The sequence below is a fragment of the Perissodus microlepis genome, chromosome 14 (genome assembly GCF_051167445.1).
Source record: "Perissodus microlepis isolate ML-2025 ecotype Zambia chromosome 14, ASM5116744v1, whole genome shotgun sequence".
NCBI lineage: Eukaryota > Metazoa > Chordata > Actinopteri > Cichliformes > Cichlidae > Perissodus > Perissodus microlepis.
Window position 1 is genome coordinate 17,201,994 of NC_140474.1, and position 21,501 is coordinate 17,223,494.

General features: G+C 39.2%; 3 protein-coding genes across 4 annotated transcripts in view; 2 read left to right on the top strand and 1 right to left on the bottom strand.

Moving 5' to 3' along the window:
• Window positions 1-6,961, top strand: part of prkd2 (protein kinase D2) — a 37,889-nt gene extending 30,928 nt beyond the window's left edge. For both annotated transcript variants that reach the window (XM_084951801.1, XM_084951802.1), the window contains 9 exons: window positions 35-353; window positions 482-534; window positions 625-697; window positions 1,371-1,477; window positions 2,972-3,133; window positions 3,378-3,476; window positions 3,976-4,243; window positions 4,657-4,742; window positions 5,382-6,961. In XM_084951801.1, coding sequence (XP_084807927.1) covers window positions 35-353; window positions 482-534; window positions 625-697; window positions 1,371-1,477; window positions 2,972-3,133; window positions 3,378-3,476; window positions 3,976-4,243; window positions 4,657-4,742; window positions 5,382-5,606 — 1,392 coding nt within the window. In that variant the 3' untranslated portion in view covers window positions 5,607-6,961. The remainder of the gene's footprint in view (window positions 1-34; window positions 354-481; window positions 535-624; window positions 698-1,370; window positions 1,478-2,971; window positions 3,134-3,377; window positions 3,477-3,975; window positions 4,244-4,656; window positions 4,743-5,381) is intronic.
• A 4,676-nt stretch (window positions 6,962-11,637) lies between these two features.
• On the top strand, window positions 11,638-21,171 carry gpr184 (G protein-coupled receptor 184). Its single transcript, XM_084950835.1, has 2 exons — window positions 11,638-12,084; window positions 17,060-21,171. The coding sequence occupies exon 2, from the start codon at window positions 17,103-17,105 to the stop codon at window positions 18,147-18,149; it is 1,047 nt and encodes a 348-aa protein (XP_084806961.1). The 5' UTR covers window positions 11,638-12,084; window positions 17,060-17,102; the 3' UTR covers window positions 18,150-21,171.
• The window catches only part of LOC146373763 (prolactin-releasing peptide receptor), a 31,717-nt gene continuing 23,185 nt past the window's right edge, over window positions 12,970-21,501 (bottom strand). The window contains exon 5 of the mRNA XM_084950834.1: window positions 12,970-13,182. Coding sequence (XP_084806960.1) covers window positions 13,177-13,182 — 6 coding nt within the window. The 3' untranslated portion in view covers window positions 12,970-13,176. The remainder of the gene's footprint in view (window positions 13,183-21,501) is intronic.

The window sequence follows — 21,501 nt, forward strand, 5'->3', positions numbered from 1 at the left end:
CGTTTGCTTAACCCGTTCATTCATCCACCTGCAGGAGATCCCTCTTTCTGAGATCCTGGAGTTGCGTCCTGCTTCTAACTTCAGTCTCGTCTCCCAAGGCACCAATCCCCACTGCTTTGAGCTTATCACAGCCACTATGTGCTACTTTGTAGGGGAGGATCCCAACACCCTCCCCTCTGTGACCCAAAGCCACCCCCAGACTGTCCCACAGACACCTCCCTCCCCAAGCCAGGTGGCGCCCAACAGTGGCATTGGACGTGAGGTGGCAAAAGCATGGGAGAGCGCCATTCGACAGGCCCTTATGCCAGTCATCTTTCAGGACGCACCGCCAGCTGAGGGGAACATGCCTCACAGTAAGTTGAGAAACAGGTTGATGAAATTGTTTTGTGGAAGATTGTATTGCCAAGATGAAAAGACATAATTTAGAACTATTACACTGCATAACCTATGCTTTGTTCCTATCACTGTTTTTCTTTTCCAGGACAAGCTTCTATCAGCATATCTGTGTCCAACAGTCAAATCCAAGAGAATGTGGTATGACTTGTGGTCAAATTAAGTAATTTCTGTCAATATTGACATCAATTATACATTAAGCATTATGCATGAAATATTGCATCCCTACAGGATATTGGCACAGTGTACCAGATTTTTGCTGATGAAGTGCTTGGATCTGGGCAATTTGGAGTAGTGTATGGAGGTATGGAGACCTACATCCGACAATGGAATTGATCAGTCCATTGATTTGATGGTTAAAGTGCTTTGCTGAAAGCAGTGGTGTCTAAAGTTTGAAGCTAACAAGAAGCAAGATTGTATTTCACAACCTCTGCATATCATGCACTGTGCTAAAATGTGTTTTTAAAGTTGACCTGATTTGACACATAATAGGCTGTTTACAGGTTTTAAGGAGTGTTTTAGTCATTTTTCACAAGTGATGTTTCTCATGCCAGCATTAGTCCAGAGTAAGTGTTAGAAAATGGAATAAAAATCTGGGTGTGTAGAGATAGATGTATATGTATCACAAGTTAGCATTTTAAATGTTAAAGTTCATGTCAATATAGTTAGAAAAGATTGAACAAGTATGATGTGCTAGGAAGGGATGCCAGGGGAAAACTGTATAAAAAAAAGAACAAAGCACCGCCGCTTAGGTTTGCAAAGTTGCATCTAAGCAAACCACAAGAAATCTGGAACAATGTCCATTAGACGGACAAAGCCAAAGAGAAGATGTTTGGCCATAATGCTCAGCACCATGTTTGGCGATAACCAAACACGGCAACAAATTGCCACAATGATGTGCATGGAGTATATATGTATGTATATTCAGTTTACTGTCACAATGTAAACAATCTGTTACTTGCACAAACTCCCTTCAGGAAAGCACAGGAAGACGGGGAGAGACGTGGCCGTCAAAGTCATCGACAAGCTTCGTTTTCCAACCAAGCAAGAGAGCCAACTGAGGAATGAGGTGGCCATCCTGCAGGTAAACGCACGCATTTCACTGGACTTTCTCTCAGAAGAAATCATGTTAATGATTACGTCTAAAAGTGTCTGTGTAGGTTCTCAATCATTCAGATCATGGTCGTCTAAGAAGCTTGAAAAGAAAGCGACTGCACTTCTCATCCAAGAAGCATTTTGTGCTAAAACCACTATTAATCATGTGAGTCATTAAATAAGCCAAGGTGTGGAAAAAAAGGAAGAGGTCATTGCTAGCAGAGGTTTCGGGTAAACCCACTGTGAGACCTTGCCAAGAGGTCATATGTCCTATTGAGGTCACAGTCAGCCACCTAAAATACAGTCTTGACATTCTTTCCCAAGCACCTCAGCCCGCACTCACAACCTGCGTTAGGTGATCTCAACAGGTCACGTGATACGGTGGTTTTACCTGAAACATCTGGTGGCAATGACCCATGCCTTTTTTACTTTATCTTTTTTTACACCTCGGCTCATGTGATGACTCACACGATTAAAAGTGGGTCAAAGACTCTCTTAAGGGACGACCCCCACTAGGGTTTAAATACCTGGGACTCTCCACCGTTTGGTTTTAGAACTGAAGAAGCATTTTGGATGAAAGGTGAAATGTCTCCACAAAACTTAATCCAAATGCTTTCTTTCCAAGCTCATTATGTCTGAAAGAAAGTAAAAAACCATTTGTAATATTAAAAACTACCATTAAACACAGTGAGACAGTAATAATGTAATAGTAATCTGTGCTTTGTAGTATCACAATAACCAGATTTTAATCTACACTATTAGAAAAGGTCAGTTTTGCTTATTTAAATGATTAATTTCCAATTATTTTACCTCGCAGTCATTGACAGTATTTAAATAAGTAGTACTGTTTTTCCTTTCCTTATGTGATCGCAACTTAATCTGAACTGAACTGAAACGAGCAAAAATGAAAGTTTGCATATAGAATTCAACTAAATGACACGACTGTATAAAACCATTTAACATTTTCATTCATGCCAGATATGTGACAGGGAAAGACTTCACATTAACAACGTCTGTTTAAAATATATATTTTTTGAAAAATAACAACGTATGTTTGATTTCACCTTCTTGGGCGGCAAACTTGGATTTTTTCCCCAGCAGATGGAGGTAGTGGTGCACTAGTCAGTCTGAACTTCCCCCTTCAGCTCGGCATTTTACACAAATGCAGTTATGCAGTCATTATTATTTATGGAACATATGTCATATGTGTGACTTCTGTGGAATATTTATATTGTTTGCCAAAAACGACAAAACCGAGTTTATAAATTTTCTATTCTCTGCTTCCTTCTCCTGTGGTTTACTGTCTGGTTGTCACGGTCTGGTTGCTTCTGTTTATCCCCTCCTGTGACGTTCTTCCTGTTTTGCCCAATTTATATTTGCTTCTTAGATTCACACTCTATCACAGTTTATTTCTGGTACATATTTTTTTCTTATCGTCCGCCTTCTCCCCACACTCCCCTCACCCTTCTGTTGTATCTCTCAGAGTTTACGTCACCTGGGCATTGTGAACCTGGAGTGTATGTTTGAAACCCCAGAGAAAGTGTTTGTGGTCATGGAGAAACTACACGGTGACATGCTGGAGATGATTCTCTCCAGCGAAAAAGGCAGATTGCCCGAGAGGCTCACAAAGTTCCTCATCACGCAGGTGTGTATGCATTTTCAAAAAAGTCCCATAGCGGTAGAGAGTGGGTAGTAGAGGCCCACAAGCCTAAAATGGCATTGTGATGCTGCAGTGTTTCGCTGCATGCTTCCTCTGCTGTAATGATGACCATTTACTGAACCTTACATTTCTGCATATTCTAAAACGAAGCTTTGCTGTGTTTGATTTTGTTTCGGATCATCTTGCTCCCGTGGTTTTGGGTATGCACATGACGTTGGTGTGCATGCAGATTCTTGCAGCTCTGAGGCACCTGCACTTTAAGAACATTGTTCACTGTGACCTAAAACCTGAAAATGTGCTACTTGCCTCTGCCGATCCCTCCCCACAGGTAAAAACACACACGCACACACACGCGCGCGCACACACACACACACACACACACACACACACACACACACACACACACACACACAAGCCCGTTCAGCTATCTTAGTGAGGACCTTCATTGACATAATGGTTTCCCTAGCCCCTTACCCTTACCCTAACCATTAAAAATGAATGCCTAACCCTTACCCTATACCTAACCATAACCTAATTGTAACCCTGACACTAAAACTACATTTTGAGCCTCAAAAAGGCTTCACTTGTGAGGACCGGTTTTTGTGTCCTCACAAATGACTTTTGGTTCTCACAGGTATAGTAGAATGCTGATTTTCTCACAAAGATAGCTAGACAGGAACACACACACACACACGCACTTGCCCAACCAGCTCGTTTGCAACACATGTGGTTTCTGCACTTGCTCATATTCATTTCCTGCCATTTTGTTATTTTACCAGATGCCTCGCAGTCATGCGTCTCTGTTCTTGACTGTTTTCTTCTCTCAGGTGAAGTTGTGTGATTTTGGCTTTGCCCGTATCATTGGAGAGAAGTCATTCCGCCGTTCAGTGGTTGGCACACCTGCCTATCTGGCTCCAGAAGTTCTGTTAAACCAGGGCTATAACCGCTCACTAGACATGTGGTCAGTCGGCGTCATTATGTATGTCAGCCTCAGCGGGACATTCCCATTCAATGAAGACGAAGATATCAATGACCAGATCCACAACGCAGCCTTTATGTATCCTCCTAATCCCTGGAAGCAGATCTCCAGTGATGGTAATCTCAGAGTGGGAATCAGCTAGAGGAGATTTCTCCTATTAAACACAACCGTGAGATGGACGTTGATGTACACTTACAATACCTGCAAAAGCTATTGGATTGGTTTTTGTAATCAATATATAAAAGTGTTATTAAACATCACCTTTGCCTAGTAGTGGAGAAAAAAATAAAACGTATGAGTGCATATGAGAAAGGGCAGCAAAGAGTGACTAGTACTGAAGGTTGTTTTCAGAATGCAACCAATCTGATGTGTGATAAGTTGTACTTCAGTTTTACAACAACTAAAGTCGGGTTTAGTGTCTAGACAAAGAAGGTATGATAAAGAGATGACAACTCTGATGGTTTCTGTGTGCGTGTGTGTGTGAGAGGTGGTTTGATTTTTATTGAAAAACATGTGTTTGTGTTTCCAGCTATTGACCTGATCAACAACCTGCTGCAAGTTAAGATGAGGAAACGCTACAGTGTAGATAAAAGTCTCAGCCACGCATACTTACAGGTACTATATTAATGAACTGCTCACAGGCACACATTAGAATGAATGTTCCACTCTATCGTTCCTACAATTTTTTTTATCCGTTATTATTGGCTATTAAACATACAAGAAAAGGCCCCCTTTTCTGTGGTAAATGCTAGTAACTGTAGTTTCTGAGCAGCAATTTAAGACCTTAAAATTGCTTCAATAAAATTTGTTGCTTTTAAAGAAAATTGCAACAATAAAGCCGAGGTCTATGCACACAAATCCGAGCGTTGAAAGGTCAGCTCAAGGCCGGAGGTTTTTAACTTTATTGAAAACATAACAGAAAGGGGATTAGTTAAAGAAATTGTGTTTTCTTTGACTGCACAGCTCTTAAATGTCTGCTTCAAAACAAAATGTTTAGCGGTGGAAAAGCAGGCTGCTATTGCTGTTGTTTTTTTGTTTCCAGAATGTCAGCGGATTAATTAATATTCATTGTCACGGTAGCCACGAGTGGGTTGAAAGCATAATTTATCATTTCAGTGTCATTCTAGTTCTTATGTACACACATGCACATGTGCCCGCGCAAACAAATGCATTTGCACATGTATCGATCAAATCTTTGCGATTCCCAACACTCAGATTTCATCACCGTGTTTATTCCTGTTTGTCATTTCCCAGGACTATCAGACGTGGCTCGACCTGCGGGAACTGGAGACTAAGCTCGGGGAACGTTACATTACCCACGAGAGCGATGACAGCCGCTGGCAAATGTACGCCCGTGAACACACTCTGCCATACCCTGCTCACTTTGTGCCGCCTCCTCCGGCGCAGGCTTCCGATGACGAGGACGGCGGGGAGGATGCAGATATGCAAGGTCTCACAGAGAGGGTCAGCATACTCTGACCACAGAGAGGTGGAGGACTCACGCTCATTTGGGAAGGATGAAAGAAGCGGGGAGAAGGAGAAGGGGATGGTGGCCTTGTACTCTAAAAAGACACACTTGCGAAGAATCATGTGGTTTTTATAAAATAAAGTGTCTGACTGATTAGAGCTGCGTGAGAGCACTCAGTTTTACAGCTATAAATCCAATTTCTCTCCTCCAGCCCGAAGAAAACCTTTAAAGCATTTACTCTGCTCGTCTTGGTCCTCTTCCATCTTTTGAATTGTTGAATTTCTTTTATGATAAAGACTGCTCAACTCTATTTCACATTCCCTGTTCATCTGTTCAGGGTGCCTTTACAGATAAAAGTTGCGGAGTGAACCGTAAATCCGAATTTGTCAGAGGAATGAAAAACAGCATGTTCTTTCCCCCTGTCAGTGTAGTGTGCATCAGAGCAAACAAGGAAATGGCATTTTATCACAGGTGCAGATAAGAATCAAAGAATCAAACATTTTGCTATACAAACAGTAGTAAAACCCAGCCGAAACGTTACGAAATTAAAAGCAACGCGATGCTTCTTTTTTTTCTTTAATATATTATTTTAATGGGACTGACTGGAATTACAGAAAATTCAGTTCAATCTCTTTTCAGTGATGGAGCTCTTTACAGCAACAAAAGACTTCCTCTGTGCTGGTAATTACTGAAGTGAGTCCACTGAGAGAAGCCATCCATATTCACAAATGCATTCCCATAAATTCATGTTCTATAGTGGAAACCAAAGGTATCAATCTGGCGACAGCAAATCCTCCAGTAATTACCACAGGTTTGTGGCCACAATGGCCTTTTAGAAAATTATATGTAATTAAAGATGCCATTATGAGTTTAAATGAACTAGCGTGGGGGCAGTTTAATACTTGCACTCACCGGACAATTTTCAGTCGTGAGATTTCGTATATCGGTGACAACTCTCTGTAGCTACTGCTGAAAATTGCTTTTTATTGTGTTATCATTCGTTGTGAGCCGTCTGAGGTCAAGCAGGTCACTGAAATGATTTGTACCGTTAATAATGAGCAGATAAATGAACGCATCTTTCAGCAAACGCAGACATTCCCCTGTGATGTAAGTGTATGGGTGGACAGTGTGGGTCACTAAACTAGTTTGGACAACTTATCTTGTACAAGTATTGACTACCTTTCATGTCGATGTGTTACATGTTTCTGTGAAGTAGCATTATCTAGATTCATCATTGAACATACTGTAGTTACTGTTTTATGAATGTATAACCTGAAGTTTATATAGCTGTCAAATATGTGTAGACTGTGTATGACATGTTTGAAGGATGATCCTGGCTTTTAGATAATACAAACCTTCTACAGCATTGTATTTGTCTTGGAAGTTTTATTTAACGTGACGTCCATGCATGCTTAACTGGAACCTGCTCATTTTCACCTGCTTCCTGAGAAATTGCACACAGGCCTGAGCAGATACGGATTTAGTCCTAAAATATTTGTCAGTAATATACAGATTATTTGCTTTTTCCCTATAAATATATTTATAAAACAAGGGCCATTACTGTGCCTTAGAGTCTCTATGGAAAAAGACGTGCTTCATTTAAAGCATAACAAAAGAATAAGGACGACTTGTTCTGCACCACTAGCTTTCTACTCACAGCCTGACAGGCTGTTATTTCTTTTACTCTCAAAAGAAGAGCAGATTTTTTCCCCCCCAAATATGCTGCTGGGTATTTTCGTACAGACGTAGGCAACATGGACTAAAAAATTATGATGCAATTGGAACCAGAGACACACAAAAAAGTACTCCCAGCTCTCAAAGCACAGACAGTGTTTTTTTTTTTTCTTCTTCTTAACACCCCACAGTCTGAGTGGCACTCAAGAGGACCCTGTGGCAATGGAGGCAAAGACGCTGCATTTTTTTCCATTGTGAAATGAGTACTCTTCAGTCAGTTATACTGGTAGAAGTGCACCCTTGTTGCTCCTACCCTACACCCGTTGTCATTGTCAAACAATGCTAGATGATAGACTCTTTTCCTTTTTCCTCCCCTCCTTTTATTTCTTTCAAGTGTCAGTAACTTTCATTCTATCTCATCAGCTCCAATCTTCCAGCCCATTGTTTTTGCACTGTCATGTAGAGCCCTCCACTTAGTAAGCAAAAGAGACAGGCCCAAACCTCCAGAGAGACGTACCTGGCACCAGAAATTACATTTCTATTGAGTTTTATCTGCGACGAGCAATATCAGTCTAGTTTGTTAGAGTAGGTGGAAGACGGCTTAAAAATATTTCTGTTTTCACTCAAGGTTTCCACTGAAAGCAAAAAAGCAGTCGGACATCCAGATTAATGAGCTTGTGCTTCTTAAATGAAAGTGTTCTTTTCACCTGCAAGCACTAGGTTTAGCAGTCTATACACACATACACACACACACACACACACACACACACACACACACACAGTCTCACTGGAATAATTGATTGGCTTATTATTTAACAGAGTTAATAATCAGATGGCAGCAATCCAGTGCATTTTGGCCCATAGACATGGTCAGGACAACCTGTCAAAAGGAACATAAAAATGGGAAAGAATGTGACATAGTTGCTGATGTCTAGCCTGAGTATTTTAGAAACTGCTGGTCTGCTGCAGTTTTCCCGCACAATTATCTCTAGTTGTTACAGAGGATGGTCTGAAAACGAGAACATATTCAGTGAGTGTCAGTTCTCTGCGTGAAAATAGCTTGTTGACGTCACAGGAGCATTGTCAATACAGTAACTCATATGACTGCTCATTGTAGAAAAGGTATGCCGAACAGAATCTGACATGCACCTTAAATGCACCTTATGAAACTTAAAACAGAAGACCACACCGAGTACCACTCCTATTAGCTAAGAACAGTAAACTGATGCTACAATTCACACTTCTTACCAAAACTGAATAATAAAAGATTGGAAAATGTGCCTGCTTATGAGACTTTCTGCAGCAACATTCTGAATTGGGTATAAATGGCATGAAAGCATGGATCCAGCCCTCCTTTTATAAATTGGTCAGATTGCTGGTGGTGGTGAGGATATTTTCTTTGCTCACTTTAGGTCCCTCAGTACCAAATTCGCATTTTTTTAAAAAACTACCTGAGTGCTATTGTCCACCATGCTCATTCATATATGACCACAGTGTATCATTTAGGAATGTATATTTCCCACCAACTGATGGCTGCCTCCAGCAGGATAACAAACTGTCATAAAACTCAAATAATCTCAAACTGGGTTCTCATGATGGGTTCTCTGTACTCAAATGGCCTCTACAATCACCAGATTTGCATCCAGCAGAGCATCTTTGGAATGTGGTGGAACAGGAGATTCACATCATTGTTTGATGCTATCATGTCTGTATGGCTCGGAATTTCGGAGGAAAAATTCTAGCACCGTGTTAAATCTTTTATGGGGGCTTCGAAGGCAAAAGGGGGGCCAGTGCAGTGCTAGAAAATGTACCTAATAAGCTCAATGAGGGTATGTGACTGTTGTAAACAGTACATTCAGGAGGGATTTTTTTTTCTGCTGTAGATTAATATAACACAAAATTGTCTGTCCATGTTTTGGTTGTGAATTAACGTGTAACCTTGTTCTCATTAGTGTGCTCTTTTGTCTTTACCACAGACAGTTTTCTTTAGAATTAGTTTTTGTTGCGATGGAGACACGGAGGGTCCAGAGAGTGGCGTAATAAAGAAGCCATCTTTAAATACACACTCATCACACCACAACTCTTCTCTACCCCTGCTTCCCCGTGTTTTTAAACATGGCGGGCGTGATTGCGGATGCTGTGCTGGTGCGTCCGCCTGGCACCACCGACCACGCCTCACCACATAGTTCTCTTTGTTTTTTTTTTAAATATTAACAATAATCGCAACTTGATACTTTAATAAAGTACTCAGAAGTGTAATGTGATCTTTGAACTTGTATTATATTAGTGTGACTTCCATACGGAAAGAGCTACTGATTACTTATTTCCATAGCACGTTTTGTCATCTAAACCTCTGAGACCTCCCAGTGCTCATTTCTTGTCAGCTTTAGTGGAGTCTGTTTTGTTCTGCAGCTCTGCTTGGGGTGCACGCACACGCATGCCAATTGATTTTAGCCAGTGGGTGCAATTCCATTTTCTCTCGGGCTTGTTCAGAAGTTATCTGTATTAATGAAGTCTGTGGGAGAAAGTGCTGTTTTTCCACAAAATGCAATTGGATGTGTGCTCAAAAGGTTACCAGGAGTGTTCATAACTCAAAGAGTGTCATCTTATTTATACTGCAACTACTCCTAGAACAATTGCAATTTGCACTCTCAGTTTATAGCTGCACCTCATCTGGAAAACACATCAGCTTTTCATTAAATACAAAAGAAAGTAGTGCACGCATGTGGAATTTCTAGATAATGCTACCCAACCAAAATAAGAACTGATGTACAAAGCCCACAAACCATCATTAGCTCTGGAAATGTTTTGTTTGTGATTGTGTAACATGATCACAAATTCTGATTGCACTTTCCTCCACTTGGTATGACTGCACAACCGATGACCTCCAGCTTGGCCATCAAGTACATTAAACGGCTATACCAGCTGCTGAGTTTGCCCCTGCACTTAGGCGTAATGCATTTTGAAAGGCAATAGATCAACTGTGTAAAGCAATTTGCAAAATTACAGAAAATTGCAGAGCATTTCCGGTTGTCATGTAGATGCATGACCGAAAAGGTACTAAATCTTTTTCTATATCACACCACTGTGCGATGCAAAAAAGCTAAACCCTAAGCTTAAAAACCACTGGGAGGTGTGAAATACTTGCAATCCTACCATTATCATAAAATGTCAATATCTGTATTTATATTACATTACACAAGACAGGAAATGACAGGAATTTAAGAGATACATCTCCATAAATAATCTTTTAAATAGTTTTTATGGAAAATTTATGATGGCAAAATTCACTGTATGCCTACTGCTCTGTCTCATTAGTGCCCTCTGACTCTGCTTCATGTGACCGCAAGTTGGATGCTTGTTACCAAAAAACAGGCAGGTAAACCAACAAAATTATTTATTTTAAGGTGATGGAGGTGAAGCACACTATCATGCGAGGAAACAGTTACAAGAAACTGAAATGCACCAAACATATGCTTACTGCCTTGTCTTGTTCTCTTTTGCCAAAATAGCAAAGAATTTTCCATATATCAGTGTCATACTAAGGAATGAAAAAGGGAAGTTGACAAATTCAACAGGAAAATGTATACATTCATGTAATGTTACTTAATCATTTGTTTATTAGAGAAGAAAAGAAAAAGAAAGAATACCAATAAAAAGAAAATTACTCATTCTTACTCATATTCTGCTGAAATGCAGTGATAAAAAGCTGAACTTATTGAACAAGTGTGTGACATCAAAGCATTACAGAGGAAAGAAGAATCAATGCTTCAGGTGGTGGAAAATCAGAGTATCTGGAAATTCCCTTTTTGAGTATTTTATTTCCATACATTTATCGTTTCCTTTTCAATAATCATCTACTTTCCCTTTCCTTTTTCTTAACGTCATCTAAGGAATGTGTTCTTGCTGTCAACATTCACATCTGTACACTGATGGTTACTCAACGCATAACCAGAGCAACCTCAAGGTTTCGTCACAGATTCCATTTATAAACATGTGAACAGCCTGGACTGAAACCCACACAGTACTGAGACCCAGTGTTCACATCATCTGAAACAGAGCAACGTTCTTTATCTTCTTCGTGTTTTACAGTGACGTGATTGGCACATTTTGGTTTTCTCGTACTGAACCAGACTGAAAGTGATCAGCCAAACTGAAAAAGACATTTAGACCAAAAAAAGGAGTGAATGACCCACCCATTACGAACTACAACTACAATGATGCTATTTAAACACTCACTGTGATGTAAAAGGGGAAGACAGGACGCACGCTATGCAGCTCTCGACCCATAAGTTACAAATTTCCCTTAAATGGGAGTGGGGGGGGAGGGGACTTTTTTCTGGCTTCATAAGAGCATTAACGCATGATTCATATCTTTTCTATAACCGTTTAATTTTTGCCCAGCCCTGAACACTTCCTGCACGCACGTGTGCAGAAGCAAACCTCCCTCCTCCTACGTGTGTCTTCCCCTTTCTGTGCTTCGCCCTTCCACACTTCTTACTGACATTTCAGCTGTGGCTGTCAACGGGAACTAGCAACGAGAGCAAACTAAACAGTACAGAGAAAAACAACCTCTTGCATCTGTAGCTATTGAATTGGCTGTTAATGATCTGGCTCAGCATTCATTTGAGATTATGAGGAACTGCAGTGGCTTGGCTGCATGTCAGCAGCTCTGAAAAGTCTCTTCTGAAGCTTTTTTTCTGATCTTCCTGGACTGAACTCTGCTGAACCTGAAGCAGGTCTGGAATGCGTCTAACACTCTTCACCCACTGGACAGCTTTCTACAAGATACAACTTTCTATCAACAAACAACAGGTGAGGTCATTCATTACTGACTGGAGTTCTGGAAACCAGATGCGGGAATTTATGTAAAACTTTTTATAAACTGCCCTAGAAAAGGACAAGTTCAAAGGTAACTTTTATTATGTTTGCCAAGTTCTTAAATGTAGTAAAGGTATTCATTTATTTTGAAACCGCACTTCATATGCTGGGTTTCTTTTTGTCCCCAGTGGACTGTTGTCAAGGGAAAGATGGAATGCTTGAGGTGATGTGAGTAACCATTGCAAAAATAATTAGGTTTGAAATGTTGATTCTCTGGAGGGTTGAATGTTTTCTGTGATTCTCCCAGCGGTGGTCACCACAGCACGCTGGAGAGGGCAACAGAAAACTGCTCTGCAAGAAGAAACTGTGGACTGCTTTACCTTTGAAACACCACTTTGGTATGAGGGAGGCAAGTTAAAACGCATATTTCTTCTTTTTGTTTTAAAAGGGGGGGATCTGGCAATCACCACATTCCCCCTCTTTAGAGATAAGGCTAAAATGCTGCTCTCTTAACAATTCATAATGACAACCAGATTTACTTCAGCACATAATGCTAACAAACACATAGTTGGCTCAGATGGAAGAAATGAGTGAAACAAGCCCTGGCCAGCTGTGCAAAGTAGTCGTTTGTTTGGATTTGAAATGTACTGATAGATACAGCAAAAGAACAAAAAGATGTATGCAAGAGGAAAAAAGAAAAAAATATTGTTTTTAAGAAGGACCTGAACAGGACAAATGAACCATTACAGGCATTAGAGGTAAACTCTATCTTTGTAATAGGGGAATACCTGTTTGTCGTTAGTCATAGTATCCTAAGTGATGACTAACAACTGAAATATTTTAGAAAAGTTTTGATTTATGAGGAAAACTTTCCTATAATGCAGTCATGATAAGTCTCCCATTTTTAAAATTTTATGAATAATCCATTAAATCAAACCCATTTCAAACACACCTGCACACAGGCACATGTGCAGACACACATTATCGTTCTCTGAAGATGGTCTGTCTCCAAATGGCTTCTCTATTATTGAGTTTTCTGGACATTAATAGCATTAGATGCTTCCTGAGCCTATAAACACACCAGGATCAAGCCTGGAAGAGAGAGAGGGAACAAAACAAAGAGAGGAAACAAATATCAGCGAAAGCCACAGAAATAACGAGCAAAGTTTGATCTTAAATTTTATACAGCAAATGGAAAGAATAAAATATCTGTACAAAAATATTTTAGTCTTGTGGTCTACATTAAGAAGAGTGTGATAACCATTGGTTCCCATTACCTGGTAAAATAATTAATGTGGGTTTTTTTCCAGTGGAACACAAACTAAACATTAACCCCTTAATCGTCACAATGAATCGGTGTATAAGTTTGTACTGATGGTGTAAATATAAATAAATACTTCGGTTATTAACTGAAACCAAAGGACATTTTCAAAAAATTCTGTTGTGATAAACTAAAATTTTAAAAAATGTTCAAGGCTGATGACACAGTTTCACAGACCAATAGAAAGCCTATAAACAGTCTGAAAGGAAAGCCATAACACAACCAGTTGAACTTTGTAACAGTTCCTCTGAAACAACGTTCCTAATTATGTAGCATTCATGTGTGAGTTCTTTTGTACAAGCAGGTTCTGGCCTTAGTTAGCCTGTCATAGTTTGGTTGAATTAGTTTTGAACTAAGCTGAACTCATGCTCGGTCTGCCCAGAAATATCCTTCTCAGTCAGAATCTAAACATGTCTGTTTAACAGCACTGTTAGCATCTGTAGTCATGCTGTAGGAAATCCAAATTTACCCCGAATAAACCACTAAACTGTTTTAACTGTGCAGCATCTTTTGTATTTTTAATGCATTAGTCGTCAATTATGACTATATATTTCAAACCATTTTTAGGTTTCATATTATTTATCAATGTGTCAGAATTTAAAACATTAACAAGAACGCGTGAATAGCATTCTTCTGTAACAGTTAAGCATGTCACTCTTTAACTTTTACATTAAACAGAGTAGATTAAAACTCATGTGACACGCCTGTAATGTAACTGATCGTTATGCCTGCAGGATAACATGTATGGGATATATAAACGTCATAAATAATTAACTTTATTAAATGTTAATAATAATGTTTTGCTAAGTTATGCACTGTTATGGACACTACCTAATTTTTCAAACAAAGTTGACAACTTCATACATCACATATTGACTTGAAGAAAGACAATTAGTGTCAAGTGATCATCTACATGTGTGCTCCAAATAATATATATTTTTTTAAATCTAGAAAATCTGTATTTCAAAAAAGTTCAAAAGGCATTGTTTGCACCCCATACTTGTCTCAGTCTGCAATAATAGGTAGACCTATCAGTATCGTAGCTTTTTTGTTATCTTTTCTGGACATAAAAAACTGAAAGAGCAGGAAATGCAAATATGTTCCATCATCATTTCAATTATATTTTCAGTCATAGAGCCTTTTATTTTTTTTCCCCAGGAGGTAGCTTACATGGCCTTCAGTAAGAACTGGAATCTGTTCATGGCCTTTGCATTGAATTATGCTTCTTCTTTACCAAGCTAGTTAGTGAGCCAGCATTAGCATTATAATAATAATAATAATAATAATAATAATAATAATAATAATAATAATAATAATAATAATACATTTTATTTAGGAAAGCGCCTTTCAAAACACTCAAGGACACTGTACACAGCAGAATAGAGACAAGCAATAACAACAACAAACATAACAATTTACAAATTTATAAGGATAAAACATAAAGCAAATAAATAAAAGAAATTATGTGATAATGCATATTATGGGAAATAAAATGCAGCTCACATGTTACAAGTTACAGTAAGCTACAACAGATTGTTTGCAGTTATGCTAGCTTGGCCAAAAAACCTCACTCATCAGTGTATTACAAAGAATACCCAACAAAGAGCGCAGAGGTTCTCTCAGATGCCTTGTCCACTGACCTTGTCGTTATACTTTAACCACAAATCTCTCACCTTTTAAATGTCCAAGTTCAGTCGAATAGTTTCGTATCCTCTCTGAAACTGCACTGCTAGCTTTACTCTCATGGAAAAGAAGACTTCTTCAGAGAGGAAAGGTTCATGTCAAAATAACAAAATCAGTCTCACAGCGGATTATTTGACCTGCTCTTTGTCTTTTATCTTTTTGAAACAGAAAGTATTACTGGATTATTATTAAATTCATTTTGAAATTCTTGTCTCTGCTGAGTTACGCTAATCTTTTTTTTTTTTTTTTTTTTTTGTGTCCTGTTTGGATCTTTAGCCATCAGAATTGTTGTCTTAAGGCCAAGAAAGATGCCAAGCGGATTTATTTTACCAAGTGGATCATCATGGCCTTGCCATATTGGTCCATTTGATTGACCTTGATTATAATTATGAATTTATTTTATTTTCGGTTGCTACAAACGGGACAGACATGACTGGGGGATAGGACAGGGAGAAAGAATGAAAGAAAGAGAGGGAGAGAAAGAAAACCAAAGGGGAGAAGAGACGGTGAGAAGGGGGGGGAGGAAAGAAAAAAAAACAAAACAAAAAAAAACACCTGGATCACCTGTATGGAGAAAAAAAACAGAAGAGAAAGCAAACAACAAAGAGCAACATAATAAAAAAAAAAAACAGCACCATCACAATAAACTAGCTAGCAGTAGATAACAGTAGATACTAAATAATAAACGATATTGTGCAGCACGCAAGATAGACAGCGCACAATGTGCTTTGAGGCAGCAGCCAAGAAAGGTGTAGTCCGCGTCTGTGAACACCCGTGTGTACACCTGTGTGCACACCTGTGTGGATCAGCATGCTTGTATTCCAAAGGTTTCTCCATGTAACGATCTGCTAGGGAGTGTGGGGAGCCATAGCCCCGTCCACCAGGGTATGAAGCAGGTATGGAGAAGATCCAGGCCCCAGATATCCAGAGGCCCCAGAGTACAAGGACCTGAGGAGGACCACCAAAGGGGGGGAACCGTGCCACCCTCCTGGGAAGAGCTGGGTAGAGCCCCAAACGAGAGGTCACCCCGCAGTTATGCTAATCTTTAAGATGTATCTGGCGTGAATTACACTCAGAGCTCTGTGATGGACCAGGTGTGATGGTGCATCTACAGATTAAATCAGGGAGAGAATTAACTGATTCATTTATAGAGTGCATGAATTTCACATTACTCATTCTTGAAGCTGCAGTAAACAACTACCTTCGTCACATCTACATCTGTTTGTAACGTCACATTTAAATTGGAAATAACTGGTCCAACTCACTATATGACTGCCAACTGTTTTGTCCCCCAGAATGCAATTGTTATTGTGCTGAGAAACAAAAAGTAACCTGTATTAATCTGTGATTACTGTAAAATGCAAATGATCAGTTTGCCTGTACATTCTGTGCGATCCTCGCCTGCAACTTAGACCACGCAGGAGAATAAATGCAGCAATTTATAGATAATTTAATAAAAAGTAGCATTAACAACAAGTAATGTGCTCAGCTCAGGGGATCGAGTGCAGAAGGTTCTACATCAAGTTAATGTAAAAGGTATCAGTTCCTTAATGCTGTCTGTTTCCACAACAACGACAGCTTACCTTATGACATGTGTTCTCCATACAGTGCAGCTGAGGCAGGGACTTTTGGCAATTTCACTTTCTATTAAAACCGTGGGTGCAAACTGTTATCATCAGGCAGCATGACTAAACCCATACTAGGAAGCGGAGGACTCCCATCGACACTATGCCTGAACACCATATAGTGTGCAGAATCAAACTATCTCACATTGAGAAACATCAGGACAACCAAATTATTTTTTATCTCTTGAGCTCAGTCAACCATGAAATAGAATAGGGGATACAAAATATCTAAGCTATATTATATGTTTTTAAAGTATTACGGTGAAGTCGTGTTACCATACAAATTGTTACTGTATTTATTTTAATTTAAGGGATTTAATGATGTATTTTTGTCTTGCAGGTGATTTTTTTAACCAGGGGAGTTACAGCTAACTAAAGGAACCATGAACTCCACTTTTAAACCAGAAACAGGCAACAACTCAACATGCGTTAACATTGGAGAGAGTGTTGTCAGTGACTTGCTGATGTTTGTTTACATACTGGCCTTTGTTTTTGGTTTGATCTTCAATGTACTGACCCTGGGCCCCATCATTCAACAAGTGAGGCAAAAAAATGTCCTGGGAATCTTCCTGCTCAACCTGTCTATCTCTGACTTCCTTTTCATCATCACTATGCCCCTTTGGATAAATTATTACCGGTTTAACCACCGTTGGATGCTAGGTTCTGGGTCCTGCAGTGTAGCTGGCTTTGTCTACTACTCTAATATGTATATCAGCATCTACCTGCTTTGCTGTATCTCTGTAGACCGCTGTCTGGTGGTCAGCTACCCACTCCGCTTCAAGACACACCGAACTTCTTGCTACGCCTGGATGCAGTGTATCGTAGTTTATGTGGTAGTGGTGGTGATACACATCATAATGCTGGTCTATGATAATCTCACAGATGCCCATGATGAGAACAACAATAATGACCGTTGTTATGAGACCTACCCCATGGAGAAGCCTATTGCTCTATTCAACTTGCTCAGAGTAGGCCTGGGCTTCCTGCTACCCCTGCTAGTGCTGGCAGTGAGCTACTGGAGGGTGTTAGCCACTGTGGGCCGAAGTCCCGGCCTGAGCGCCCAGGTTAAGAGGAAGGTCCGTCTTCTCTCCTTTGGAGTCATTGGGATCTTCTCAGTTTGCTTTGCTCCATATCATATTCTTTTGCTCATACGCTCACTAGTATTTTATAATAACAATTTTGATAAGAGTCACAATGGGAGTTACTGCAAGTTTGAAGAACAAATGCACTTCTTCTTCTCCTGTACGCTTGCACTGTCCAGTTTGAATGCTGTGGTGGACCCAGTGCTGTATGTGCTGGTGAGTAATGGAGTCTGGGAGCAGATGAAACTAACCTGGAGATGCCGCAGACGGACAGAACAAGAAGACTGTGCACTAACTGCTTACAAAGGAGGAAAAGCTGCCACTACTGCCACTACTAATTTAATATGAATAATAAGCTATATGTGATAGACATGTGTACAATTGTATGTGTGTGAGTGTGTATTGACATATTATAGGATTTTGCATGGCAGCTTTTTCAAGTAAAGTCTTCCTCTCATGAGTTAAGTAACAGGATTATTTCCATCCAACTTGTGTATGTTGTTTTGTGTATGTATAAAAGGCAATCTTTGTGGTTACATTTGTATGTTATATCGTGCACAGTGTAAGGAGGAAGCTGAATAATGTATGCATCTCAGTCCTGGTTAATGTGATATTAGTCTCGGGTTCTGCTCTCCCACGAGTTCTTCAGTGTAAGCCACTTCTGGTTTTGTTGTTAGACACTGTTGCCGCAACTGAAGAGCCCTTGTATTTTTTTTTGTTCAATCTATGCAATCATAGCGTGACTGAGCAACCCTGATATATTTAAATATGCATTACCTCCAATGCATGCCATACAAAGCCTTTGTTAGCATAACTTTGTGTGCCCAGTGTCTGACATATTTAACAAGAAATAAATCAGTATTATGTCCAGGTGCTCAGAGTTTTTTTTCACGCAGACAGTATGCAACAATTAACCCATACACCCAGTCTCTTAGTCTTCGCCATTAAACATATAGATAATTATAAATGCAACATAGCTGTGTGCTTCACAAGTGTCAAGTTGAAAAGGAAGGCAATAATGATGGATGTATATAAGTGTGTGTCAGGGGTGTGAGACAGAAATGGAGAAAAAGAATAATAAAGTGAAAGAAAGACAGCAAAAAGACTGAAAGAGGAAGCGTTTGAATCAACAAACTGTTACTTGGTTCATAATTTATACAGCAGCTTCCTCATGCGTCAGCAGAGCTTTTTTTTAGTACACATCATTACAATCCAAGATGAACATTGACTGCATAGTAAAAACCCTGAATAAAACCAGTTTTGTTTAATTAAAGGTCTATACTGCTGATTTCCTGAATTGTACAATCATGTATATCCTTCCATAAGAAGCAGTTTTGGAGGTTTGCTACTCTGGAGAATTCTGGTATCTGTTCATATGATGCCATAATCTTCCCATCAAATTCACCCTACCATGGAGCTATGCTCATAGAAACTACAAAAACCCCAAGAGCTACATTTCAGACTCTACAGGTCTCAGTTAACCTATGACAAATTGGCCAAAAAAGGGAAGGACACAAGTGTTACAATAGCCCAATGTCCAGACCTCAAGTCAACTGAAATGCTGCGACAGGAACACAAATAGCTGTGCATAAAAGAATGGCCACAAACCTCAATCAACTTAGTCAATTTTATGGAGAAGAGTTCACCAAAATTCTTCCACAATAATGTCAGAGAATAATAAATGAATACAGAATGACTCCTTTAGATATTGCTGCTTTGCATCTAGCAAAGTGTTTTTTTGTTTTGTTTTTTTTTAAATAAAAGGATAAAGATAAAGCCAGGCTTTATTCCTCTGAAGTACAGAAATGTTCTGGTTTCTAAACCTTACTTTTAAACCCTCATATACATCATGTTTAGATGCTTGAAAAGCTCTGTTGGCAAAAAAGAAAGCATGTATCTAATTTTTGAATGGAAGTCACAACTGGTGATGCTGAAGCTGCCCCATCAACTTCTTTTCAGATGGAAAAGAAAGAAAAACCCATGTTCTTTTCACCACAGTTTTAAAGCCTGCAGCATTTTGAAGAAGTGTTAGTAAATTAATCAGGTTTAAAGAAATTAATGTTGCAGTCAATCATCTTGTGGCATTAGCTCCAACATCTTAAAGATCCATTTTCTCCAGACTCAGCTTTTAATGAGCTAACTCAGGTTGTAGCCAGACTCATAGGAAAATCAATGCGACTCCATTGATTAGCTGTTATGACTCATAGCATTGTAATGCAGGCTTGGTCTTAATGGACTATACCAACAAGCTATACTTAGATCTTATTTTAAGCATTTGGAGTCTTTGGACATATACAACGGAGCACTCAATAGAATGAAGTTTTTCATTTCCTTTTACCCTAATGAGCTGATTAATAATTAATATTTCTACTGAAACGCAGCAGACGTCCTGCTAGTTATGTTTTGTATTTCATAAGAAAGAAGCTCTCATAATGAAACTTTTTTTTTTTTTACAGTGTACTGTCTTTGTGTTTTTGTTTTATTTTTTAAAAACTATTTCTGCTTATTAAAGAATTTCTCACACCTATCTATACAACATCGGCCATTATCCACTTTAAAAATGACACACTGTATTCCAAAACGCCAGATCAGAAATCTTAATATTTTGATGTGGACCTTAAAGAAAAAAGAACATAATTGAAATATTTTAGAAAAGGAAGTTACATAAGGAAGTTATTAATTGTACAATAAAGAGTTTGTGATTTACTCGTGCTGCATCACATCCACTGAAGCATATTAAATTGAATGACACTTAGGAGGGTTTGTCTCATCAGAGACTTGTTCATGTATATTTGTGTGAAGCCATTGTCCATATCTTAACTGTAACAACAAGGGTCCGAAAAATTGAAGCACATCCAGAGATCATACAGGAAATCAGACAAAAGCCAAGCATCCAAATTTTTACATGCAGGCAAAAACATCTTACATGGGTATTAGTCAGAAGAGCAATTTACACAAGAGAAGAGGCAAAAATGCCCACAAAGGCTAGTTATACATAACACCGGCATCATTTTATACACAAGGAACAAGGAAAAGTTTGGAAGTTGAGTGGAAGAATCTGAAAACACAGCCATGCCAGAAGCTGTCTGGGCATACCACTGAAGATGATCTTTAAGGGCTCATTCGAATAACTTTTTGGTCACACATTGTATACACAGCAGACTGATACTGGTTGATAAGACACAATTAACAGAATAAAAGCAGTTAAAAGATCCTACATACATATTTTTCCAGTCACACAGGCCTAGAAATGGTGTGTTACCACAGTTGCAATGGAAAAATGTGAATTCCCTGACCTGTTGGCAAATGGTTGCTAATGGTTGTCACTAGATAAAATTAATCGCAAAGAGGTACAGGATACTGCAACAAAAAAGTCCTTGAAATTGTTTGGTTTCTAGTGGGTTGCCATAAAATCCCTGTAATTACATGGAAGATACACCAACTTCTCACTGAGCAGCAGTGAAACAATAGCATTTTTCTTTTTTAAAATGTTGAGGCGAGCAACCTCGTTTTTCAGTTTAAACCACATGTTTCAGTTTCACTGACGTTCAGAGAGAAGCTGGCAAGAGCTTGCAGATAAGTTGGCCTCTTCCATGCAAACTATGTGCTGCTAACAACAAAAGCAATCACAAGAAGGATTTACTGCACTTCCTTCTTGGCAACCAGTTTAACAAGGTGATGAGCTGGTTGGGGACTACAC

What these genes read in the sequence shown, in the direction of transcription:
- gpr184 (XM_084950835.1), top strand. Translation starts at nt 17,103, where the DNA reads ATGAACTCCACTTTTAAACCAGAAACAGGCAACAACTCAACATGCGTT.